The following is a 24760-nucleotide window of genomic DNA, read 5'->3' on the forward strand; positions in this document are numbered from 1 at the left end:
ACATAACTCTGGTACATGTAATCTGTTACTCCCAAACACTGCATATTAACTACATTTATTTTTCAATTTGAGCGTGCAAACACACAGAGGCTCACAGCTGTGTGCTAACAAATATCCATAACACGGCTGGTTTAAATCCAAAAAGCACATTGCAAACACAAGATCGTGCTCATTAGTCATCACGCAGATGATTAAATTAAGTCTTTCAAACTTTGAATGTACTTTTTTTTTTCATAATTCTAAGGGGGAAAATGAATGAGAAATGCACTTTCGGACCAGAGGGTTGGTCACTGTTCACCTCCACAGACCTTATTCGGCCCCGCCCACTTTTGCCCTCTAAATCAGAGATCTCCAACCTTTTTCCTCCACTGACCTCTTTTACAAAACAAAAATGCCTGTGAACTACTCATTTTAGTGGCTGCAAGAAAATGAGACGGTGATGAGAAAGAGGAGGAGCCTTTGGGAACAGTGAGACGCCTATAAAACAAAATCACTGCCCATTTATTAGTGCACAGAGTTGGGCTTCAAAATGATACATGTGCAATGTCATTAAGCACATTTTTGTTATTCAGCACAATGGTATAATTCCGAAATCTCTTGGTGAGTGATTTGGAAGGGGGTGGAGAGTTCTGCAGAACACTGTAACACCATGTTTGGTCAAAAAAGAGTTCATGTCATTGGTAACACTTTATAAAAACTACACCTTACTTAGCCTTAATAATGCATGAACAAAGACTTAATTAACAATGAACAAAGATTTAATTAATAATGATTCACGCTTAGTAAATGCTTAATAAAGCATAATTCGTCTTCACTTTAGAAAAGCTCTCAAAAAGACTTAACAGATAACAGCTGCCTGAATTATCATTGCATTGCATTATTAATAAATCATTGTCTCATAGTTTACTAATGATTAATAAATGCTCAAATCATTATTAATTAAGTCTTTGGTCATTATTGATTAAGCCTTTGTTCATGCTTTATTAAGGCTAAATAAGGTGTAGTTATTATAGTGTTACCGTGTCATTTTGTTTGTATCTGAGACCTTCTTTATCATGTGAATAAATATCATGAAAATTACTGAGCTCTACATTGACCTTTGACCCTTATTTGTCAGTTCCTGTGCTCTGTCTTTGTATCATGAGTCAAAAATAAGGAGTGGTGCAAAGACAAAAGGCAGAAACAGTTTATGTTACATGTTATTTTTGTGAATTATTTCATAAATATGTTTTATTTTCAAATCCAACCTCTAGTCTCCTTCTTTTTGTTGTGGCCTTGGCACAGAGTCTGAACAGATTCAACAAATAAACCTTTGTATTCAACTACACTTCAATGATGTTTAATGTGAAAGTATTGTGTGTATTTATTCATACTGTACACACTGTACTGTAGAGTCATTTGTGTCAAACTGTTTCACTGTTTCAGAAAATTCAAAACTCTTCTATACCATTTCAAACAAACACATGATGACTGGAGCTTGGTGAGGTGTTGTTATAATGGATGGAAGTCTGAAGAAAACCAAGGAAATCATGATCATGTCAGCTTCTGCTTTTGGCCTTTGCATAAAAACTTATTTTTGGCTCATGATACAAAGGCAGAAAACAGGAACTGCATTTTCACATACAAATATTTCTTCATTACAGTAACTAGTTGTCAACTTTTGGGAGCCCGACCTATTCTACTTTTGTCTGGACAAAGCAAAAACTTTGAAGTCATTTTTTTTTTCTCAGTTTCACATTCTGGAGAGTTAAGCTCTTTTGCTTTTAGGACAGAGTTATTTGTATCTCCCGCGTTACAGGTTGGTGACTGTGGGTTTATTCTCTGTGTTTTTAAAGTTTCATTCATGTTAATTTACCATGCAATATAGAAGTCACTGTAAAATAGAAAAAAGATGGCAGAGGCACTCTGATTTGCGGTGAATTTATTCAAAGTCACGCCAACGCGTTTCGACTACTTGGTCTTCATCAGGGCTCAGAAGAAGTCACTGTGTTCAATGATGTAATGTGCCATGTTTGGACCTTGGAGTGTCAGTGGGGTTGGGATATGATTTTGTGTGGATTTTGGGTTGTATATGAGGGGTGGGTCTGCACTTTTAGCATATGCCAATCTATGATAAACACATGTTGGGTCAAAGCTGCTGTGTATGTTTCTGCTGAAAACGCTAAATTAACAAGTTATGCCAGTATAAATGCGACCTGATCATATTTCATTACGGCAGCTGCTGTTGGCAATAAACTTGTACGGGGGTGTAGGAGCGTGTGGGGCGTCTCAGTGCAGCCTGTGTGTTCATTTGAAACCCGCGGAGACTCTACGGCACATCACAAATACACACGCTCCCTATGCACGGCTCGTCTGCAACAGCGTGTGCCCTCGTGTACCAGCGTGTGTCACAGGGCAGGTTAAACTTCCTAAACCTGTCCATCTGCCTCACGTCAGCACGCCGCCCCTTTTCGAAAAACAAGCCCCTTCCACAGTGCGCGCTGATTAGAAGAGCAAGAAGACACGTGAAGCAAAAACAAATCTAAATTTGTGTTACAGTGTTGGCACATAGCAGGCCTACAGCATAGAGCAGATCTACAGAACAGACCTACTGCCACATTTGGCTGAAGTTTGCCTAACAAAAGTGCACAAATGCATCTGTGTTTGTCACGATGTGCGTTTGGTTTGGTAAATGAGGCTGGTAAATATCACTGCAAAACCAGAAAAGAATGCAACTCCAGTTTGGAACTTAAAAAAACTGGTTTAAAAATCTTACCTACCTCCTTCACTTTTTTCACAGTTTTGTGTAAAGTGCCAGAGGAAGTTCTCTTAAAGAAGGGGTTCTCAAACTGTGGGTGAGGGTCCAAAAGAGGGGCACAGAGTGTTTCACTGCAGTTTGCTTGGCTTTGTATTAGGTAGATCATTCTGACTTGGTCATTTTGTAAGTAGCTCACATGCTGAAAATGTGTGAGCACCCCTGCTCTAAATGGCTCTTTCATTATAGTGGTGCTTTCTGTTAAGCAGGAAGAATTTATGAAACGTTTTGCCAGTTCAGTGTTCACGTGACCAACAAGTCCCACTGCACCCATTCTCTGGAGGTTTTAAAACTGCTTTATAGTTTGTGTATCTACTGTCAAGACTGCCCTGGTGTGTGTCTGTAACTGTGTGTGCATGTGAGTGTGTGTGTGAGTGTGTGTTGGTGGTGGTGGGAGGGGTTGATGTTTCACATGGTCAGCCTGTCTTGGGTCAGTCTGCCCCAGGAGCTTCTCATCCTCACAGAGTGTGGAGTGAGTGACAGTGTAGAGCTTTGAGAGGCTTCCACAAGTCTGTAAAGTGCACTATGCATACAGCATTTTTATTACTGTAAAATCTTCAGCTTCATGCAAAGTAATCTGACGATGGCGGCGCCCACGGCACTGTCCGGAATAATCTGAATAACATTTTGTGGCGTTCGGAATCACAGTAACTTTCTTAAAATCAAAAGAAAACATTACTGCGCTTGATCACACCTGGGCTTCCAGAGAGAAAAGCACAAGGCACACTTCTTACACTGTGTATGTGTGATTTTTCCTCCTCGCATCAGTGATAAATAAATGCAGAGCAAATGTTGCACCAATAAAAAACAGTTTTAAAGACTAAGTTCGGACAGCAGGGCTTAATGCTCAATTCCGATTTTTTTGTGAAATCCGATGTTTTTGCGAGGTCGTTCACATTTCCAATTAAATGTGACTTGTATGTGATCTCCATTGTGAACATTAAACGGCCTGAAAGTGTCCCACATGTGCACTGGAGACACGACGACGTCAACCGTAGCGAGCGTGCTCTGTGTTTACGGAAGTTGTCCAAACAGCGAGCATTGAGCACCTGGAGATTTTAAAGATCCTCTCGTACCGGAGCCAGAACATGAACAACTTACTTGTTTTAAGGAGGAAATTGAGAAGATTTTTGGCCGTGGTGTTTTGTGGGACAGCGGCAGCGACATCCGTTGAAAGGAACGTGCGGATGCGCAGACGTAGCCAACAGTGCTGAGTGGTAATGTGCTTTGCTTCAGTGACACGGAGTTCATTAACAATTTTCGCCTACTTCAGCGCAGAATAGTGACATTTGTGGCTTGTTGGTAACGTGTAGGTCAGATGGATGCACTTTGGCCGTTCAGACTGAAGTCACATGTCAAAAGATCGGGTATGTATCGTTTTTAGGAGCACATATCCAAGTGGCCTGAGTCGCATTTGAAAAAATCAGATCTGTGTCGTTCAGACTGTCATTAAAAGATCAGATACAGGTCACATAGAGGCCAAAAAATCGGATTTGGGTCACTTCAGGCTGCAGTCTGAATGCAGCCAAAGTGTCTGTACCTGATTTTCTCTCAGGTATTTGAGCAGAATGTGTCTTGCTCCAGTACAGATATAAAGAATAAGTCAAAATAAGTCTGTCATGTGCTGCCTGCATCGAATTAGAAAGCAGTTTATTGTATGAGAATCAAAAAGTGTGCAGTTAGCATGCTAGTTGTCGTTTCACCATAACAGCAAAACACTTTTCCATCTGAAAGTTGTGAAAAGCTCTTATAAACCGAATGATGCTCTGAAAGTGAGGAAGAACACTTTAAAATGAACCAGTTCTGTCATTTCAAAAAACGCAATTCTCAAATCTCAAAAGCTGCAATTTTTGAAGTATTCCCATCATTCCCTCCACAGACAAAATCTGTTTTATTCTGCATAAAAACTGCAGACCCTGAAGTTTAAATCTCTACAAGCATGCTCTGAAATTTCATTCTTGTATTTGTCCATCAGTTCAGATTTCAGTCTTTTTGTCAGTTCTTGGACATATTTAAAACGTGAACATGGGACAGGATCCTGTTATTAAAAAACAAATAGTAAATTTAATCGCTGTGGTTGTCAAAAATAACTCACAATTCAATATTTTCTCCAAATCGTCTGGTTTTACAACTCCATTGGCTCTCACTCTCACTTCATTGCACTGTTACTATCAGCATTAAAGGTGCATTGTGTAACTTTTCTGATGGAGGGTTTGTCATCTGATTTTTTATTTTTATTTTTTTTTTATTGGTTTTAGTGATCATTTTAAAAAATTTCTAATCAGACAAAATCAAATTACATTTTTATCTCCCCTTGGCTTGGTGGTGTCCCTTTTTTGATAGATATATTTAATGCAATACTGTGGAGCATTCTGGATAAAGCAACAGCATCTCCATGGATACAAGGAGGTAACAGATCCTCCACCTGAAAAGTTTGGTTCATCAGCTTTGATACGTTGTATTGTATTGTTTTGTATCATGGTTTTGTATATTTATGTACTGTAAGAAGAAGGGATGCACCAATACCAACACTGGTATTGGATATCAGTCCAATACTTCCTTAATATACTTATACTTGTTAAACATTTGTCGATACCACACACTGATACCACTATTACACGACACATTACACAGTATCCCGAATAAGACAGAATCCCAGTTATAAGAAACCGGGATAAATAAAGTGCATGAGGGAAATGACTGTTAAATAAAGAGCTGCACTGCACAGGTACGACCTGCACAGGTACGACCTGCACACGTATGATGTCTGAAAAGTTTAACATGAAGCATCTCCCAGCCCAATAGATACACACAGAACAGACCCAGCATCAGCAGCACATCCTCTGTCACAGAGAGAACACTCATATTCCACTGAGTCGTGTCCTTTAGTCCAAAAGAAGCTGAACTACATCAGCAGCACAAGGAGAGAGCTGTTTTTATCAGTGCTTATAGTTTATATAAATGAGCCATGTGGTTTTAAGTTTTGTTTTTGTAAAACATAAACAAACAAACAAACCTGCATTAATCACATTATAATCTCAGGTGGTTTGTATTTTTCCTGGTTTATTAATTATATAATTTTTGCGCTTGCGCATTCGTAAGATTATGTCAATAAACCAGGATACTCCATGTGATCATGTACACAGGGATATGAGTGTCCTGTTTCTCAGCGCACATGTAAACAGCACATCCTGAATACTGATAGAACAGGCATACTGACACTGAAACACACTCAGTGTATGTTCATGGGGGTGAGGGTTAAAGTATCAGTATCGGTACTCGGTATCGGCAAGTACAGAAATTATTATACTTGTACTTGTATCTGTTTTCAAAAAAAGTGGTATTGGTGCGTCAATAGTAAGAAGGGATTAATAGGGCCAAGAAAAGATCACTAAATGATTCAAACATGCACAGATGACTCTAACAGCGTTAGACGATGGTAGAAAGCTCCAGAAAGTCGATTTTGCATTACTCACCCCCTTTAAGGATTCAGAACAGTGTTTGAAAAGTATTTTCACCTTCACTTTTCTTGTCCACACTGCACAGAACTCTCCCCAAAAGTCAAAGAAGACGTGACGTGGCACAGTACAAGGGTTTGATTGTCATTGCTGGAGACGTGTGGACACTCAAACGCCAATCACATGTTTTGAGTATGTACAAAATGAAAACCATTCTGGGACAATGTGTGTGTGAAAAAACAGATACGATCTTGACTTGTGTCGTCCCCGAAGTCCCAAAGATGTTTTTGTTCAACCTTCTGCCTCTCGAAAAAGCTAAATACCTTTTTACGATTCTGTCAGTGGCATCAAGAAAAGCAATAACAAGAAGCTGGCTTAAAAACGACCCACCTTCAGTCGATCAGAGGCTCCACATTAAACAAGAAATATATTTAATAGAACGGCTGACTTTTTTTCTACGACTCAAAGGGCATTTCTTCATTAAACGCAGGACAAAATGGTTGGAATATAAACAAAGCGAGACGTGATCTACTCTTCCGGGCTGAGTATTGGTTGTATTTGTTAGTTTTTTTACACAAAACATGAAAACCGGAATAAATAAAAAGTATTAAAAAAAAGAAGACGTGGACTCAGGCTTCGTCCAGCATTTTAATATCAGCGTCCAGTGCTGTGTCTCTCTCTGCATACAAAACAGTTACAGCTCCTTCTACACCTCCGCTCTCCACTCGCTCTTTCTCTCTCTCACCTTTCACTTCTTCAATTTTATCCAGCAAATGATGTTTTCAGCGACACAGAGACACAAACCCCGAGAGGAACACAGTCTGCAACTGAGTCTACGACTGACAACAGAGACAAACGAAAGAACAGAGACAGACGGAGGGATGGAGGGAGAGAGGGAGGAGAGAAAGGTTAAGGAAAAAGTAAAGGAGAGGGAGGGAGATGGAGAAGAGGGAGGAAAGGAGGGGGATGGAGAGAGAAAAAGGTTAGTAAAAGTAAGAGGGAGGGAGAGAAATGGAGAAGAGAGAGGGATAGTGAGAGAGAAAGGTTAGTAAAAGAGGGAGAGAAGGAGGGAGATGGACAAGAGGCAGGGAGAGAGGGAGGGGCAGGGAAAGAGAAAGATTAGTAAAAGTAAGAGAGAGGGAGAAGAAAGAGATGGAGGAGAGGGAGGGGTAGGGAGAGAGAAAGGTTAAAGTTAAAGTAAAAAAGAGAGGGACAGAGGGAAGAGAGAGATGAAGAAGCAGAAGGGAACTAGGAAGGGAGGAGGAAAGGGAGGGTAGGGAGAGAGAAAGGTTAGTAAAAGTAAGAGAGAGAGAGAAGAAAGAGATGGAGGACAGGGAGGGGTAGGGAGAAAGAAAAGTTACAGTTAAATTAAGGAAGAGAGGGAAGGAGGGAGATGGAGAAGAGGGACGGGAAATAGGAAGAGAGGAGGAGAGGGAGGGTAGGGAGAGAGAAGAGAGAGATGAAGGAGAGGGAGGGGTAAAGAGAGAGAAAGGTTAACGTAAGACGGAGAGAGGGCGGGAGATGGAGAAGAGGCAGGGGGAGAGGGAGGGGTAGAGAAATAGAAAGGTTAGTAAAAGTGAGAGAGAGGAACGAAGGGAGGGAGGAGAAGGCGGGGAGAGGCAGGGAAAGAGAAAAGCTTAGTAAAAGTAAAAGAGAGGGATGGAGGAGAGAGAGGGGTAGGGAGAGAAAAATGGTAAGGTTAAAGTAAGGGAGAGAGAGACAGAAGGAAGGAGGGAGATGGAGAAAAGGGAGGCAAATAGAGAGAGAGGAAGAGAGGGAGGGTTAGGGAGAGAGGAAGTTAAAGTAGTTAAAGTAAGACAGAAGGAGATGTAGAAAAGAGGGAGGGGAAGAGAGAAAGGAAGGTTAAAGTAAAATTAAGAGGGAAGGAAGGAGGGAGAGAGATGAAGAAGAGGGAGGGAGGGAGAGAGAGAGGGGGGGATTCAACTAAAAGTAAGAAAGAGGGAGGGAGCTGGAAGAGAAAAAAGGGTGAGAAAGAGAGAGGGGGGTGAAGGAAAGAAAGAGAGAAACAGAGAGAGGGAGGGGAGAGAGGGAGGGAAGGACAGAGGGAACTGGAGGGTGAACAAGGAGGAGGGGAGAGAGAGGGGTGAAGAAGAGAGAAAAAGAGAGGGAGTTAGAGAGAAACAGGAGGGGAGAGAGGAGAGAGAGAAACAGAGAAAGAGGGAGAGAGAAAAAAGAGAAAGGGGGTGAGAAACAGAGAGAAGAAGGAGAGAGAGTTGTTGTGGTGTACATGAGTGTGTGTAGATAAGCAGACGCTGAGTGTCGGTGATACGAGATAATGCCACACACACACACACGCATGCACACACACACTCTCACACACACACACACACACTCTCACACCATTAAGAACATAACACTAATGAGCTTCATTTATTTGAGAAACTTTTTGATAAAATTATAATAAATCATTTGTTACGACCAAAACATTAACCACTTGTAAATGATTCTTCCAATACTACTATGTGCAACTACTAATACTAATATTAAGTAAGTCTTTATTTATGTAGCGCTTTTCACAGACATTTTTTCAGAGCATTATTCAGCATTATTCATTCACTCTGTACTTGGTGATGGTAAACTACTATTGTAGCCACAGCTGCCCTGGGACAGACTGACAGAAGCGGGGCTGCCATGCCAATTGGCACCATTGGCCCCTCCGACCATCATTCACACACACCACTTTCACACTAGGCAATGTGGGTGAAGTGTCTTGCCTAAAGACACAACAACAGTTATTCCCACTGGCACCCTCCTGTGGCTCCAGATTTTCCCAGTGTCTCCATTCAAATACTGACCAGACCCAGACCTGCTGAGTCTCTGAGATCTGATGGGATCGGGGTTTTATAAGCCGGTATGGACACAATACTAATACTAATACTAATACTGATGCTAATACTGATGCTAATACTAATATTAAAGGGATAGTTCGGATTTTTTGATATAAATCTGTATGGCATCCCCGTCATCAGTGTTGTGAATCCACACCGACTTACCCCCCGAAAGCGTCTGGTGAGCCGAGATACTGGCCGGTTTTGATGCTGAGGAAAGTAGTTCGGCAAGTTGTGTGGGGACTGTATACTAAAGCGTTTTTCTTCTCAAAGCAATATGTGTTCAAAAGAGTGATACATTTGCATCACAAAACCATCGTCCTCTAAAAAGTCAGCCCTCTAATCGCTTGGCGCTATTTTCTCTCCGTACGTACCACTGTGCGCAGCCGCCAGGTGACAGCCGCGCACGGATCCATCTGTTTCTTCAGTTGTTCGGCAGTGTTTACATGTGCATGAATAAACTAAACCTAATATCATAATATCTGAGTTTGAACTTTGGATTTGAAATGAAACAAAACAAAAAATTCTGAGACAGTATATTACAGAAGTGGGTAATACTTTTGAGGAACTTTTCTAGCTGCACTTTTACTACTACTTTTACAGAGTTCTTAAAGTTGTACTTCCTCTTCCCACTGTGAGGAAGTCTGAAGTGACTAAAGTTTCATGTGACAATCTGACAATTGAAAATAACACGTTTTTGTGCTTTATTTCATGTTTCGTTCTTCAAATGACATTCACTTCAAATTACAAATGAAATATTACATGTCCTGACAGTTACTTTTTAAGTTACTCTTACGTGAGCACTTTTCACAAATACTTTTTTTACTATTACGTGTTATTTTTATCCAAAATTTTTGTACTTCTGCTTGAGTAATATATAAAGTTGAATAATATGACTCTCACTTGAGTACAATATTCAGCCACTCCCGTCTCCCATAGAAATATTCGGGGTGGAATGAGATAAAATTTTCACGAGACGAGACACACCTCAAGATCAAGTCCACGAGAACGAGACAAGACAAGATTTTGACATAAATTGTAATAAATGAGTAGTGCAATCCTTCATTTATTTGATGTAATACTTTAGTGATCATTATAGTACTGCTTTTTTGGAACTACAGCTTTTAAAATTGTGAACCTCACCAGCTCTTGACTCTTTTTTTTATCCAATCCAAAGTTAAATTCAAGGGAAAAAAATCTCACAAGATCATTTTACTCTTGTGTGTGCGATTTTAAGGCAATTTTGTCTCACGAGATCTTGTCCCATCCCTAATAAATATAAAGTAATAATATATATAACAATAAATTCATTCAACACACAATTAATTTACAGTTTATGTCATCAACATTTTCTGTGGGCTGTGATGCTAACTGTAAGACTGCTATGTCAAGATCTGTGACTGAAATTAGACTTCATATTTTTTGGTTTGTGTTTGCATTTGTCACCATGGTAACTGCTGAGCACCCCAAGCATGATGTCACTGCAATATTGAATAATGAATGAATAAATGAATCATGGCCTTTGTCAATTTCTTTACATGGACATACAAAGGACTTGGACCCATCTCTCGTCTGTACATTACAAACACGCAATACAATATGACATAGGGAGAGTAGACATGGACTGGACCAGAAGACAAGGGAGCAAATATAAATAAACACTGCAGCATAACATGAGGACGGGGGGAGGAGAAAAAAAAGAACAGCCCTCAGACCATACTCCCATCAGGGTAAACACACTTTACTGCATTGTCTTTAAAAAGAACCCAAGAAGTTATAGGGTAAAGTATGGTATGACTACACAAAAAAACAACACCTCTGTGACATCGGCACATACTGTATTTTTCAGACTATAAATGGCACTTTTTTTCATGGATTGGGTGTTTCCTGTGACTTAGACTCCAGTGTGACTTATATATTAAAATGTTCACACTGAAGCGTGGAGAGGTTCTAGTCTTGTGTGTGAGTATCTGCTGCTCCTGTTCCTCCTGTACCACTGTCACTTCACTCTACTGCACATGTCTCCTGCAGAAAGAGCCTCTGTTCTGTCTGTATCATGTCAGTCGATCACACCATTACTTCTGTACCACTGAACAATTTAACATTTAAAGACAACTGAGAATACTGAACACAAATGCCCCAAAAAACAAATTCATATTTTGCAGATTACAAACTGCAAGTTGTGAAATCTGCATCTGAAAATGATAATCGAGCAGCAGAAAGAAAGTTTGGAGTGAGAGAGAAACTTGTGACACCGGGAGGATGCACCATGAAACTTTCCTGAAGTCACTGGATGGATGGACAAAGTCTGGACTTCAGTGACACCGAAACCATCCTGTCGGGATTCAGAAAGGCCCGAATAATTCTAACTGGAACTGATGCTGAGTCTGACAACAGCTTCACAGAATCTTTACCTCCAGAGGTTGCAGAGTTGCTCAGAAGTTTGGTAAACTTGTTCTGTTCTGTTGTTTGCTATAGTTATCTGAAGAACTGTTCATATGTGACGTCTGTTGTTGTTACTAGAACTTGACTTTACACATGAAATGTCGGTTCCTGGTCTCTGATTTTATAAAATAAATTTCCCAAAAAGAGTAACTTATAGTCCGATGCAACTTATATATGTTTTTTTTCTTCTTCATTACACAGTTTTTGGCTCCTGTGATACTCTAGAGCAGTGCTTCTCAATTATTTTCTGTCATGCCCCCCCTAGGACGAATAAAACATCTCGCGCCCCCCCCCGCGTGACTATAGATAGTATCATTTGTCTATAAAATTGTTATAAGTACAACCTCTGCGTAACACTGCCACCTTATATGACGCCAACAACGCTCGCTGGTTTACTGAAGTAGCAGTCACAAGCGGGATGATTGTCGGCAATATTCGGCACGTTTTCGCTGAAAAAAAACTCAAGCGGCTTATCAGAGTGATTGGGGTGTAATGTATTTAAGTGACGCCTTAATTTACTGGGCTTCATGCTGTCCGCTGCCAACATTTTTAGACACCGTAAGCACACCGGTCTTTCCTCGTCTCCCACCGTAGTCACAGTGAAGCCAAGCGCTACATATGCTTCGTCATATTTCCTCGTCTTAGCTTTCGGGAGATTTTCGTTTGTCTCTTTATCTCCGTCTCTCTCGCCTGTCTTCTCATCCCTGTTAAATATTTTTTCATGGTGTCACTTGAGGGTCTGCTACACTTCGTGTCTACACTTCATACTCAAACTCTCTGTGCTGTGTGCAAAGCGCGCATGCTCAGTGCAAACAAAACTCCTACACCACCGAGCGAATGCTCCCTGCGCACACTCTGCCAATGAGAGCGCTCTGCCTCCTAATGTAGCGGAAGTGCAATTGCACTTTATTCTAAAGGCCCGTTCAGACCAAATCGTCCACTTTCTATGTAAAGTCTATGTGGACGCGCGACTAGAGCGTCCTGCGTTTTTGCGGCGCGTTTTCGGCGTCAGCGCGGCGCGAATCTGGCGTCAGCGCGGCGCGTCTTCAGCGTTTTGGCGTCAGCGGCCAAGACGCGCGTCCAAGGCGTCAGCGTCAAGAAGTTGAAAATGCTGAACTTTTCGCGTCAGACGCGCCGCGTCAACCAATCAGGGACGAGTATCCAGAGACGCAGCGACGTTATTATCAGGAAGAAAAACCGAGAAACCAGAACGAGAACCACAAACATGAGCGGAGAATAAATATATACGCCACAATCACCGAGCCGATCGCGAGGAATACACCAGGACCGGACCAGGACCAAACCAGGACTAGACCGGGACTAAACAAGGACTAGACCGAGACTAGACCGAGACTAGACCGAGACTAGACCGAGACTAAACAAGGACTAGACCGGGACTAGACCGTGATTAGACCAGGACTAGACCGGGACTAGACCGGGACCAGACCGGGACTAGACCGTGATTAGACCAGGACTAGACCAGGACTAGACCGGTATTAGACCAGGACTAGACCGGGACTGATCCAGTGTCATTAGCGGAGTATAAATATATATACGCCCCAGTCGTCGACCCGATCTCCTCCTTTGATGTTTTATGTCATAAAAACACTCTCTCAGTCTGGTCTGACATTGTTTCGGGAAAAGACCAGGACCGGGCTCTTGTTTCCAGGGCAACGGACGCGCGTCAAGTATTTTTGTCCCGTTCGTCCACGGCGTCAAAGACGCGCGTCGGGGGCGTCTGAACTCAAATGCAAAGGCTCCAAATAGAGGCGTCAAGGCGTTTTTTGACGCTTTGGTGTGAACGGCCCTTAAGACAGTAAAAAAAATCTAAATAAAAAAATAAAAAAGCATGTTCCCCGAGGTCAAACGCGCCCCCCTTGACGGAGCCTCGTGCCCCCCACTATTTTGAGAAGCACTGCTCTAGAGTGACTTATAGTCCAAAAAATACAGTACAATCATTTCACAGGACTAGTAACTGGGTAGGGGTGTGGAAATAGCCCAGCGTAGGGGGACAGCCATCTGGATCCTGCAGCCATTGGTGCTGGATACAACAGACCTGCCCACAAGGCTGGGAGTGCAAAGCTATGAGGAGTTGGGTATGGGGGAGGCTTCTCTATTGTAATCTCTGGAGGGAGTTGAGTCCAGCTGGAATTGGCTGTTCTCCCAACCATCCACCGTGCAGCCGCCGAAAGTTCTGAGGGGGACACCCAAGTTTGCCCGATCCTGAGCTTCTTGTTGAGAAAATGGTGTTGATTGCATTGAGAGACCAACTTATCAAATCCATATTTAATTTAGTTTTGGAGAGTAGAGCGGAGAGTGTCTCTTGGTGTAAGACACCAGACACTAGACGAAATGAGACAAAGAAGCAAAGCAGGGAAGATAAGGGGCAGGAGAGGAAAAAGTGCCCGCCCTTGCCAAGAGCCAAATGAGAAAGCTCAATAAGCTGCAACAAATAATTTCTGAAAAATGAAAAAAATATCTAGATTTGTACTTTGAAAGAATGTTGCGTGACCTTGTAGAACTCACACCGAGCCCCTTCTCTCACCATGTGGTCCAGAGACAGGGCAGTTTGGGGTTGAATGTTACATAATACTCGGATGTATTGTGACACACTGTCCACTCACTGTCCGCTCACTGTCCACTCACTGTTCAGTCATCCACTCTGCCGCAACAAAGACTTTACCAAAGAAATCTTGAACTGTATGGCTCCTGTCTCTGTCCTCACACACTCATGCGTAAATGATGAGGAAGTTAATCTCCAGCTCATCGGCACATCTGAGATATTCTCTCTCACTTTCTGCCAAAACTACCAGGACCAGGCTTGTGCAACACTTCACACAAGCCATGTACACAAACCATGTACACAAACCATGTATCCAGTGGGCATATTCTTCAAAAGCTTCATACTATTCACAAATGCTGGTACTACAAGAACTACAACTATTTTTGTCATGAATTACTACTATTACTACTACAGTTGCTGCTATTGCTGTTGCTGCTATTACTACTACTACTACTACTACTACTACATGCTTCAAACTACTTCCACTTTTGCTAATCTTAAAAACATAATTACCATAACTGTTACAAAAAGAACTACGAGTAAATCTGACATTAGTTGACCACTACTATTGATAAATGGTCTCATTTTTATACAGAGCTTTTAGACCTTCAAAACTCAAAGAACAAAGAATCACTGAGAACATCACTGACAACACCACTGACACGTTGAAGTGGATTAAGCATCTTGCCCAAGGGCACAGCAACAGCATTCATCTGTAGGAAGTGGAATGGCACCACCAACCTGTGGGTCAGTGGATCTGACCACTCAACCAATCATGTTCATGGCGAGAACTACCTTCAGATCAGTGGCCAAACCACTACTGCTGCTACTACAACTACTACTACTACCATTATTTGACCACTACTACAACTACTACTATTACAGTCACTCCAAATTGAGTCCACTGTATTTAAGTCACATTTTATCAACTGTAAAGTTTCTATAGTACTGCACAGAAAAGCCTTCAAAATAAACAATCGCTCTACAACTATTATAACTACTACTACTACTAATTCTACTACTACTAATGCTACTACTCCTATGATAACTACTACTACTTCTACTACTACTACTGCTACTACTCCTACACTAAGTACTCCTGCTTCTACTACTACTACCACTAGTCCTACTTTAAAGGCCTGTATCTGATATCTCCTCATGTATCTTGCTCAAGTGCAGATATATTGTAGAAGCAGCTTTTGAGGTCAAAATAAGTAAACTTTGAGCTGCCTGCATCATTATAAAGTCTTGCATGCATCTTGCACAGTGCTTTATCATGAGCAAATCTCCACTCTGTGGTCTGTGAGACATGTGAAAAGTGCAAAAGTGCTTCTAAACTTATGGTGGTTGAATAATGAGGACACTCTGACTGCATGAGGTGAAAGAGAAATAACTTTAGACCACTGCAAACTGTTTCAAATGAACCAGTTCTGTTTTTCACATTGTTAAGAGCTATAAACCTTAAAGGTGTACTGTGTAACTTTTCTGGTATGTTATTGTTTGCCTGGAATATTCCAGAGTATATACTTTATAGAGCATTAAACTATGCTCAGAATGCATAAAATGTTTAAGACTAAAAATCATCAGGTACGGTGCCTTAAAGGAGCCATATTATTGTTTTTCTGACATGTTTAGTTTAGTTTAGTTTAATTATTTAATAAGACAGGGACAGTGCACAATCTACATGAACCTTAACAGGAGAGATCCTTTGTATCAGGTTATAGCTCCAGTGCTCATTTTCACCTGTCGTTCCTGGGCAGGTTTAGCCTGATTCATCAGCCGGTTTTACTTTGTTTCACTTCATACAAACCATCTGACCTTAGAATTCGTTCACTCAACGGTAGGTGGGTACTTTTTATCATTTAACCAATCTCTGCTATTTGGTCATGACGTATGTAATGCGCCGCTAACAGGGCTAACTGGTATATAAAGCTTTTCCCAAACCATTTAGAAAGAAGGACAATAATGTCTTTTCCCCTTGATAAAATTCACCAAACATTCTCTTTATTCCAGCTTTAAATCCTCGATCTTGGGAATTGTTGACAATACAGAATGTATGGCTCTTCACTGGTTGGCTGGTGCCCGAACTTCAACTTCTGGGGGTTTTCAAAACCATCTGTGGCCATACCGGCTTGTCAAAGCCTGATCCCGTCAGATCTCAGAAGCTAAGCAGGCTGGGTCTGAGTAGTACTTGGATGGAGACCACTGGGAATTCCAGGTGCCACAGTGGGTCACCAGTGGCAAAAACTGTTGTTGTGTCCTTAGGCAAGGCACTTCACCCTCATTGCCTAGTATAAAAGTGGTGTGTGTGAGTGATGGTGGTGGTTGGAGGGGCTGATGGCGCAGATTGGCAGCCTCGCTTCTGTCAGTCTGCCCCAGGGCAGCTGTGGCTACAGTAGTAGTTTACCACCACTGAGTGTGGAGTAAATGAATAATAAAAACTGTAAAGCACTTTGGGTATCTTGAAAGGCACTATATAAATGCAATGATTAATTCATTAATAATAGTCTATTGTATTTTGATACATGACCTAGTTGCTGGAGAGAAATGAAATTGAGCGGAGGCACTAGATGGACAAGTTGATGTTATAGTTCATAAAATCAAACATACAAAGGGAATGTCTTTATAATGACCAGAGCATCATAACAATTCTGTATCCTCATTCACACCCAGTTCTCTCAGCATTTCAAAAACATCATCCTCATCAAAATCATCATTCAATTCATTCAGTTTAAAACACAAACCCTATTACAGTGTCCCAAAAAATTTCACATAATTTCAAAGGTCAATAATTTTGTCAGTTCTTGTTAAAATAACCTCAAATTTTCGCAGAATGTTTAGAAACAGATCAAGATTTTATACTTAATATATATATATATATATATATTTTTTTTTTCTGTTTTCAGGTTGAGCCGTTCACTCCCAAAGAGAAGTCATTTTACATCTTGGAATCTACTCACACACTTACCAAAGACTGTGCAGCTTCAATGCAACACCTGGATCTTAACAACATGAAAAACAGAACTGGTTCATTTGAAACAGTTTGCAGTGGTCTAAAGTTCTTTCTCTTTTACCTCATACAGTCAGAGCATCCTCATTGTTCAACCATGATGAGTTTAGCTTTTGAACTTTTCACATGTCTCACAGACCAGAGTGGAGATTTGCTCATGTTAAAGCAGCGTGCAAGATGCATGCAAGACTTTATAATGATGCAGGCAGCTCACAGTTTACTTATTTTGACCCCAAAAGCTGCAAGACACGTTTGCTCAGATACATGAGGAGATATCAGATACAGGCCTTTAAAGAAGGAGTAGTGGTAGTAGTAGTAGTTATTATAGGACTAGTAGCATTAGTAGCATTAGTAGCATTAGTAGTAGTAGTAGCAGTTGTAGTAGTAGTAGTAGTAGTAGTAGTAGTAGTAGTAGTAGTAGTAGTAGTAGTAGAAGTAGCAGTAGTTATCGTAGGAGTAGTAGCATTAGTAGTAGTAGAAGTAGTAATACTTATCATAGGTGTAGTGCATTTGTAGGAAGTAGTAGTAGCAGTTATCATAGGATTAGTAGTACAAGTAGTAGTACTTATTGTAGGAGTGGTAGCATTTGTAGTAGAAGTAGTAGTACTTATCATAGGAGTAGTAGTAGTTGTAGTAGTAGTAGTAGAAATAGTAGTAGTTATCATAGGAGTAGTAGCATTAGTAGTAGTAGAAGTAGCAGTAGTTATCAGAGGAGTAGTAGTAGTTGCAGTAGGAGTAGTTATCATAGGAGTAGTAGCATTAGTAGTAACATTAGTAGTAGTTGCAGTAGTAGTAGTTGCATTAGCAGTAGTTGTAGCTGCATTAGCAGTAGTTGCAGTACTAGTAGCAGTAGTAGTAGTTGCAGTAGTAGTAGTAGTAACATTAGTAGTAGTTGCAGCAGTAGTTGCAGTAGTAGTAGTTGCAGTAGTAGTAGTTATCATAGGAGTAGTAATATTAGTAGTAGTTGCATTAGCAGTAGTTGCAGTAGTAGTAGTTGCATCAGCAGTAGTTGCAGTAGTAGTAGTTGCATCAGCAGTAGTTGCAGTAGTAGTAGTTGTAGTAGTTGCAGTAGTAGTAGTTGCAGTAGTAGTTGCAGTAGTAGTAGTTGCATTAGCAGTAGTTGCAGTAGTAGTAGTTGCATCAGCAGTAGTTGCAGTAGTAGTAGTAGTAGTTGCAGTAGTAGTTGGTAACAAAAATGTAAAGAGTTCAGTTGCTTCTGTAGGACTAAAGCATCTGGTACCAACATCAACATCGTCACTGAGCGACACTGAGTCATTTTCAAGATAATTGCTTTTGAAATGATGTTAAATCTTTTGGGAGCTCTTCTCTCAAACAGAAAACTTGCTCTCCCACCTGGTGATGTCATATCGTAAAACAGAAAGTGCTCCACTGTGTTATTAAGCCTTTACTAGAATTTGAGTAATTTCAGCCCTGGAATTGTCTCTGAACTAAAGGTAAAGGGAGAGATTAAAGGTTGTATGGAGGATTTTTTTTGTTTCAAATTGTCAATGATAGCATTATAGAGGTGCAGTAGCCTTGTAATTATGATGACTAAAAAAAAAAGAGAATAAAAATTCATCAACTCTGGACGTGGTGGGGCCAGCTACGCATGCGCAACATTTGAAAAAGGACAAACAGTCGCTGGATTTCTCGTTCCTTGGAAAATCCTCTATACAATCTTTAACTTGAAAATTACCTTTTCATGACATCACAAGGTGGAATAGAGCATTTTGAGCTTTGGAGATGTAGACAGACTAATAATAAAAGATTACTTAAACATGTGTGAATGAAATAAAGCACAATTCCAGCTCTATTTTGGAGGAGATAACAACATTCAAACATGGATTAAAGCTCACAAGAGTCTATAGAACTTCTAAAATTACATGGAGTCATTTGAGAAAATCTGCCTCTTGCCTCCAGTATGACATGATCACATTCTATAGAACCACCCACAGTTCTGTGTACTTTTACTCTATAAGATTGTGACCTTTTAGAACAGGCCTGTGTCACTTAACATGCCTGAGCCTAATAATACCCACAGTTTGGCTCTGGTCCTAAAGCAGGTATCAGGAGCCTGTTCCCAACACTGGAGTTCTCTGGAAATGACGTGAAGCTCCACAGAACTCTATCATCAGATCTGAGACTGAGACTGGTTCAGACCTTGTTTGGCTCTGGTCCTAAAGCAGGTATCAGGGCCCTGTTGCCAACACTAGAGTTCTATTGAAATGACATGAAGCTCAATTCTCGACTCTTGCGTCAGATTTCAGGTTAAGGCATGTTCAGACCTGGATTTGACCTAATTCTTGGATATCATTTTGTTTTAAAAGAAGTAATACCTGTTCTGATACAGCTCAAGATCATTCTAAAGCTTCCTCTGTTCTGTCAATGGGACGTTTTAGTATCAATAGCAGCTCAAGTGAGTATCTAGGTTCGATACTAGTTTAAGTATTGATTAGTATCTGATAAGGATGTGACAATAACCTAAATATCGTGATATCGTATCGTCAAAAGTCACACAATAATATCGTGGATTGGTCACAATATTTCGAAACACAAGTTCCTTTGCTTAAATGCAGGTTTTATAGCAGTAACAACTTATGAACATCAGAAACTACATATCCCATGATTCATTTCAGTGCACACAACATGAATAAATATGTTTTTTACTTGAATTCTTGGGATTATGATGGAAATAATGCACACCAAAATCTTGTCAAGGTATTTTAAAAGCAAAAACAGTGTCCTATCTACAATTATATCATCCTCTTCAAAATATTGCAGTAAATATCGTACCGTGAGAAGCATATCGTGATAATATCGTACAGTGAGATTTGGATATCGTTACATCCCTAGTATCTGATTTTCAATTCTTTTTGATGATTCTAATTGGAATACGTGAAAGCTAAAGATTGTCTGAAATGCTGGGACCATAGACAGTTTAAAAGAAGTGGACGAAGCGAGTGTGTCACCCACAGAGTTCAGCGTCGCTCAACTGAGGCTTGGGATGTTCACGGTTACAGTCTTTTGACGGACAAAATAGCGAAAAAAACATTCAGGATCATGTGTCGTGGGTTAATATGAACATTTTAAGACCAAAATGACGAGGCTCACTGCTGCAGGTACAGAGAGAGGAGCCACAAGATCCTAATGTAAGTCCACTGGAGCAAGAGTCAGAAGGAGCCAGAGGAGCCTTCTGAAGATCTTCCTACATATTTCCTATGTCCACTCATATATATAGTCTGTGGCTGGGACAAAAGCTCAGTGATAAAACATAGGCCCACAAAACCATAATTCAACATATTCACTTCCACTGAGTGCATACTGCCGTTGTGTCCTTGGGCTAAACACATCATCCACTTTGGTAAACCTAAGACCCAAAAGCCTCATCAGTTGTGAAATGCATTTGATAACTTAAGTAATTTTCTAATGAATGTTCTATAAACCTTAACAGTGCACTGTGTAACCTTTCTTGTATGAGTGTGCTTTCCCTGGAATGTTCCAGAGTATGGCATTAAACTTATCTATCAAGCATTTATTTCAAGATGGGTGTTTTAATTGCTCATATAAGCACCTTGAAAAACAGGCTGTGCGCAGGATCCCTGCTCCAGAGATGTGACCTGTAACTTGGCCTACTGCTTGTCACCATGGAGATAGAGAAGTCTAATGCAGCGCTGTGGAACATTCTAGTTGGAATACTTCAAACTACATACACTTTTGTTACTCTTAATGCCATAACTTCAAATGTTCTCACTAAAAGCAATATTACTACTGCTACTGCTACTACTTTAAGTGCCACTACTACTTTAAAGGTGCACTGTGTAACTTTTTGATGGAGGGTCCGCCACCTGCTTGTCTCCATGGAGATGTTATTGTTTTGTCTGGAATATCCTGATATGCCATTGAACATATCCATCTTGTATTTACTCAATAACATGGGGTTTGATTGATCTAAAAACTTGCCTTCTTACTGTGAGTGGGCTCGCCTCACCACAGATCTGACATGTAACTTGGCCTCGTAGTGTCACATGTTGTCTCTGTAGTGATAAATAAGTGTAATGCCATAACTGTGGAACATTTGAGGCAACAACTCCATGGAGAGAAGCAGGTGACGGACCCTACATCTCTGCACTTTGGAAAGTTCCACAGTGCACCTTTAAAGACCTGATGTTTTCCATGGACATAGACATGACATGATTTTCAGAATCAGAAACTGGGACACTCTCAGTTTGTGGTGGTTGGTGATAATAAAATAGTGAAACGAGTAATTAAGAAAAACTGTTCTGCGCTTGGCACATTTATGACTAACATGTGTCTGTACAGTCACATTTTCTTGGTGTTTTGGTCATTTTTATGTATAGTTTTTTGTAGTTTACTTTAAATAAATGTTAAATAAATTAAGTTAAATAAGTTTATGTCTCTTTACTGCTGTCAGGGATCAAATTGGTCAAAAATAGAGACACATGGGACATTTCTGGTATAAAACTGGAACAAATCACTGGTTTGGAATAAAATGGGACTGTCCTGGGTAAATAGGGACGTCTGGTCACCCTAACATAGACAGATAATGGAGACAGATCAATCTAATGCAATACTGTGGAACATTCTACTCAAAACAATGACATCTCCATGAGGAACCTTCCACCAGAAAAGTTCCACAGTGCACCTTTCAAGACCCTTTACCCGATGTTTTCCAATGGATATACACTAGGATGATCAGATTTTCAGAATCAAAAACTGGGACACTCTCAGTTTGTGGTGATTGGTGATAATAAAACTGTGAAATTTGTACGTAATTAAGGAGAATTGTTTTGCACTCGACTCATTTATGACGAACATGTGTCTGTACAGTCACATTTTCTTGGTGTTTTGGTCATTTTTAAGTATCTTTTTTCTGCAGTTTACTTAAATAAATGACAGTTTATGTCTCTTTACTGTTGTCAGGGATCAAATTAGTCAAAAACAGGGACACCTGGGACATTTCTTGTATAAAACTGGGACAAATCACTGGTTTTGGATAAAATGGGACTGCCCTGGGTAAATAGGGACGTCTGGTTACCCTAACATGGACAGATAATGGAGACAGATCAATCTAATCCAATACTCTGGAACATTCTACTCAAAACAATAACATCTCCATGAGGAACCTTCCACCAGAAAAGTTACACAGTGCACCTTTAACCACCAGGCTGCCAGGAATCTGCGTCTCCCCAAAAAACACTTGGAAATTCCCATTAATCTATTTCCATTTCCATTGTTATTTATTTATACGTTTGGGAATGAGAACCACAATTTCTATTCTTCATATGGTTTGACTATGAACTGTTTTATATTTTGAATTTGAATAGAATTTGAATTTACTGTGTGTTCCATGGAGGTACTAGATAGGTAAATACAGATCATTCTAGTCAAAACATTTCAATGCGGAACCTTCCACCAGAAAAGTGCACCTTTAACCACCAGGCTGCCAGGAATCTGCGTCTCCCCAAAAAACACTTGGAAATATCCCTGTATTATTATTTATTTATACGTTTGGGAGTGAGAAACACCATTTCCATTCTCCGCATGGTTTGATAATAATTTTTTTGAATTTGAATTTAAGACTGTGCCCGATGTTTTCCATGGAGATACTAGAAAGGTAAATATAGATACTTCTAGTCAATGCGGAACCTTCCACCAGAAAAGTTACGCAGAACACCTTTAAAGCCCCTGGTTGCGTCGCGGACCCACGCACCACACCTGGAGCCGCGCGTAAAACCAAACGTGCCGCGGAGTAAACAAAGTAGTGTAAAAGTGTGAACAGGATTCACCTTTGTGGCCTACCTCATGGGGATCTTGACGCGCAGGTAACGGTCTATGGCGATGGCGAGCAGCGCGAGGATGGAGCTCTGCGTGAGCACGAGCACGGTGCACGCGAAGAGCAGACAGCTGTAGAAGTGCGTCTGGAGCCCCACGTCGATGGTGATGGCGAGGGGGATCACCAGCGCTCCCACGGCGATGTCAGCCAGAGCGAGCGACACGATGAAGCAAAACGTGGTGTCCCTCAGCGAGCGGTTTATACGCACGGCCCACACCACCATGACATTACCGACCACGGAAGACACGGCGATGACCACTTCCATCACGATGTACAGCGACTTGGATGAGGGAAGGCGTTCGGGCGACATGGTGACGGACCCGGCTGACTGGCGTAGCGACGGCGGCGTCTGTTCTGGAGGTGACTCGGAACTGAAAACGCGCGGATGTGTTCGTAATAGTCCTTGTTGTGAGTTTAAACAGGTAAAAATCCAGCCCAGACTTCGCATGTTTCACGGAGCGCTGTGGAGTGGGGGTATGTCCCGTGCGTAAAGCGTTGTGCGCATGTTGCTGGGTATGTCCGTGTCCCGTGCGCAGGAGAGCAGAGGAGAGGGAAGGGAGAGAGGCGAATCCAGGTCCCGGAGAGAGAGGGAGAGACACGGGGGTTGGATGACTCACACACGCGCTCTCCGTGCCCAAATGGAAGCGAGAGAGAGACTGTTTCGGTAAATAACGTCTAAAGGAAATGCCCCGTTACGTGATGCGCCGACTTCCTTTTATATCACGATTTAAAGTCAGAAATAACATCGGTGACATGATTGATTTTGTCAACACTAAAGTTCTGATGAAACTCAACATGTTTGGAGAAAAAGGTCAAATTGTATCCAGTTATATGAGTCACTATTAATACCGATTTATGTGAGAATCTAGTTTCAATACACTGAAAAAGAGAACTTGTTAGTCTTTGGGTAGTTCTGGTTTAGTCCTGGTTTAGTCCTGTTTAGTCCTGGTTTAATCCTGGGTTAGTCCTTGGTTAGTCCTTGGTTAGTCTTGGTTTAGTCCTTGGTTAGTCTTGGTTTAGTTCTGGTTTAGTCTTGGTTTAGTCCTGGATTAGACCTGGTTTAGTCCTGGTTTAGACCTGGTTTAGTCCTAGTTAGAAGTAAAATATATAAAATATTGTCATATTGAATTGCATTGCTGTGATGGAATAATGAAGTAAATATTATATGTCTAGTATTTACTGACGTAGAATAAATGCTCAAATTTTTAGACACTGTACACTGACACTGGGGGTGAGGTGAGTTAAGTGTCTTGGCCAATTACACAACAACAACAATGTATCTGACTGCTCAACCAATAATTTATTTATTTTTTTGCTGTTGTTGTTTGTTTGTTTTTTATTGTCAAGAGCGGGATTTGAACCACTAACCTTCGGATCAGTAGACAAACACTCTTACCAACTGTAAGTGTGTCCATACCGGTTTGTCAAAGCCTGATCCCGTCAGATCTCAGAAGCTCAGTAGGTCTGAGTCTGGTCAGTACTTGAATGGAGACACTGGGAAAATCAGGAGCTACAGGAGGCACCAGTGGGAATAACTGCCATTGTGTCCTTAGGCAAAACACTTCACCCACATTACCTAGTATGAAAGTGGTGTGTGTGTGTGTGTGTGATGGTGGTGGTTGGAGGGACCGATTTACTCAGTTTTTTTCCACCATCTGATAAAACAGAAGTGTGAAGCTCCAGGGCAGGTGAAATACTGAAGAGTAACAGTTTTGCTTTTATATTTGACACTCTGAGTCCCCCCTCCCTTTTGCTCCTGTTAAGTCACTCCCCCTTCAGAGCACTAT

The 24760-nt window shown here is 41.0% G+C and overlaps 1 protein-coding gene and 1 pseudogene across 1 annotated transcript in view; one reads left to right on the top strand and one right to left on the bottom strand.

Moving 5' to 3' along the window:
* The window catches only part of LOC110159114 (adenosine receptor A1-like), a 55178-nt gene extending 31530 nt beyond the window's left edge, over window positions 1–23648 (bottom strand). The window contains exon 1 of the mRNA XM_020923674.2: window positions 22940–23648. Within this exon, the coding sequence (XP_020779333.2) occupies window positions 22940–23421 (482 nt within the window). The 5' untranslated portion in view covers window positions 23422–23648. The remainder of the gene's footprint in view (window positions 1–22939) is intronic.
* Window positions 16224–16339, top strand: LOC129411116 (5S ribosomal RNA; annotated as a pseudogene).
* Window positions 23649–24760: the final 1112 nt, after the last annotated feature.

Source organism: Boleophthalmus pectinirostris, unplaced genomic scaffold (assembly GCF_026225935.1).
Source record: "Boleophthalmus pectinirostris isolate CB_2022bp ecotype Guang Dong unplaced genomic scaffold, ASM2622593v1 HiC_scaffold_3, whole genome shotgun sequence".
Taxonomy (NCBI): domain Eukaryota; kingdom Metazoa; phylum Chordata; class Actinopteri; order Gobiiformes; family Gobiidae; genus Boleophthalmus; species Boleophthalmus pectinirostris.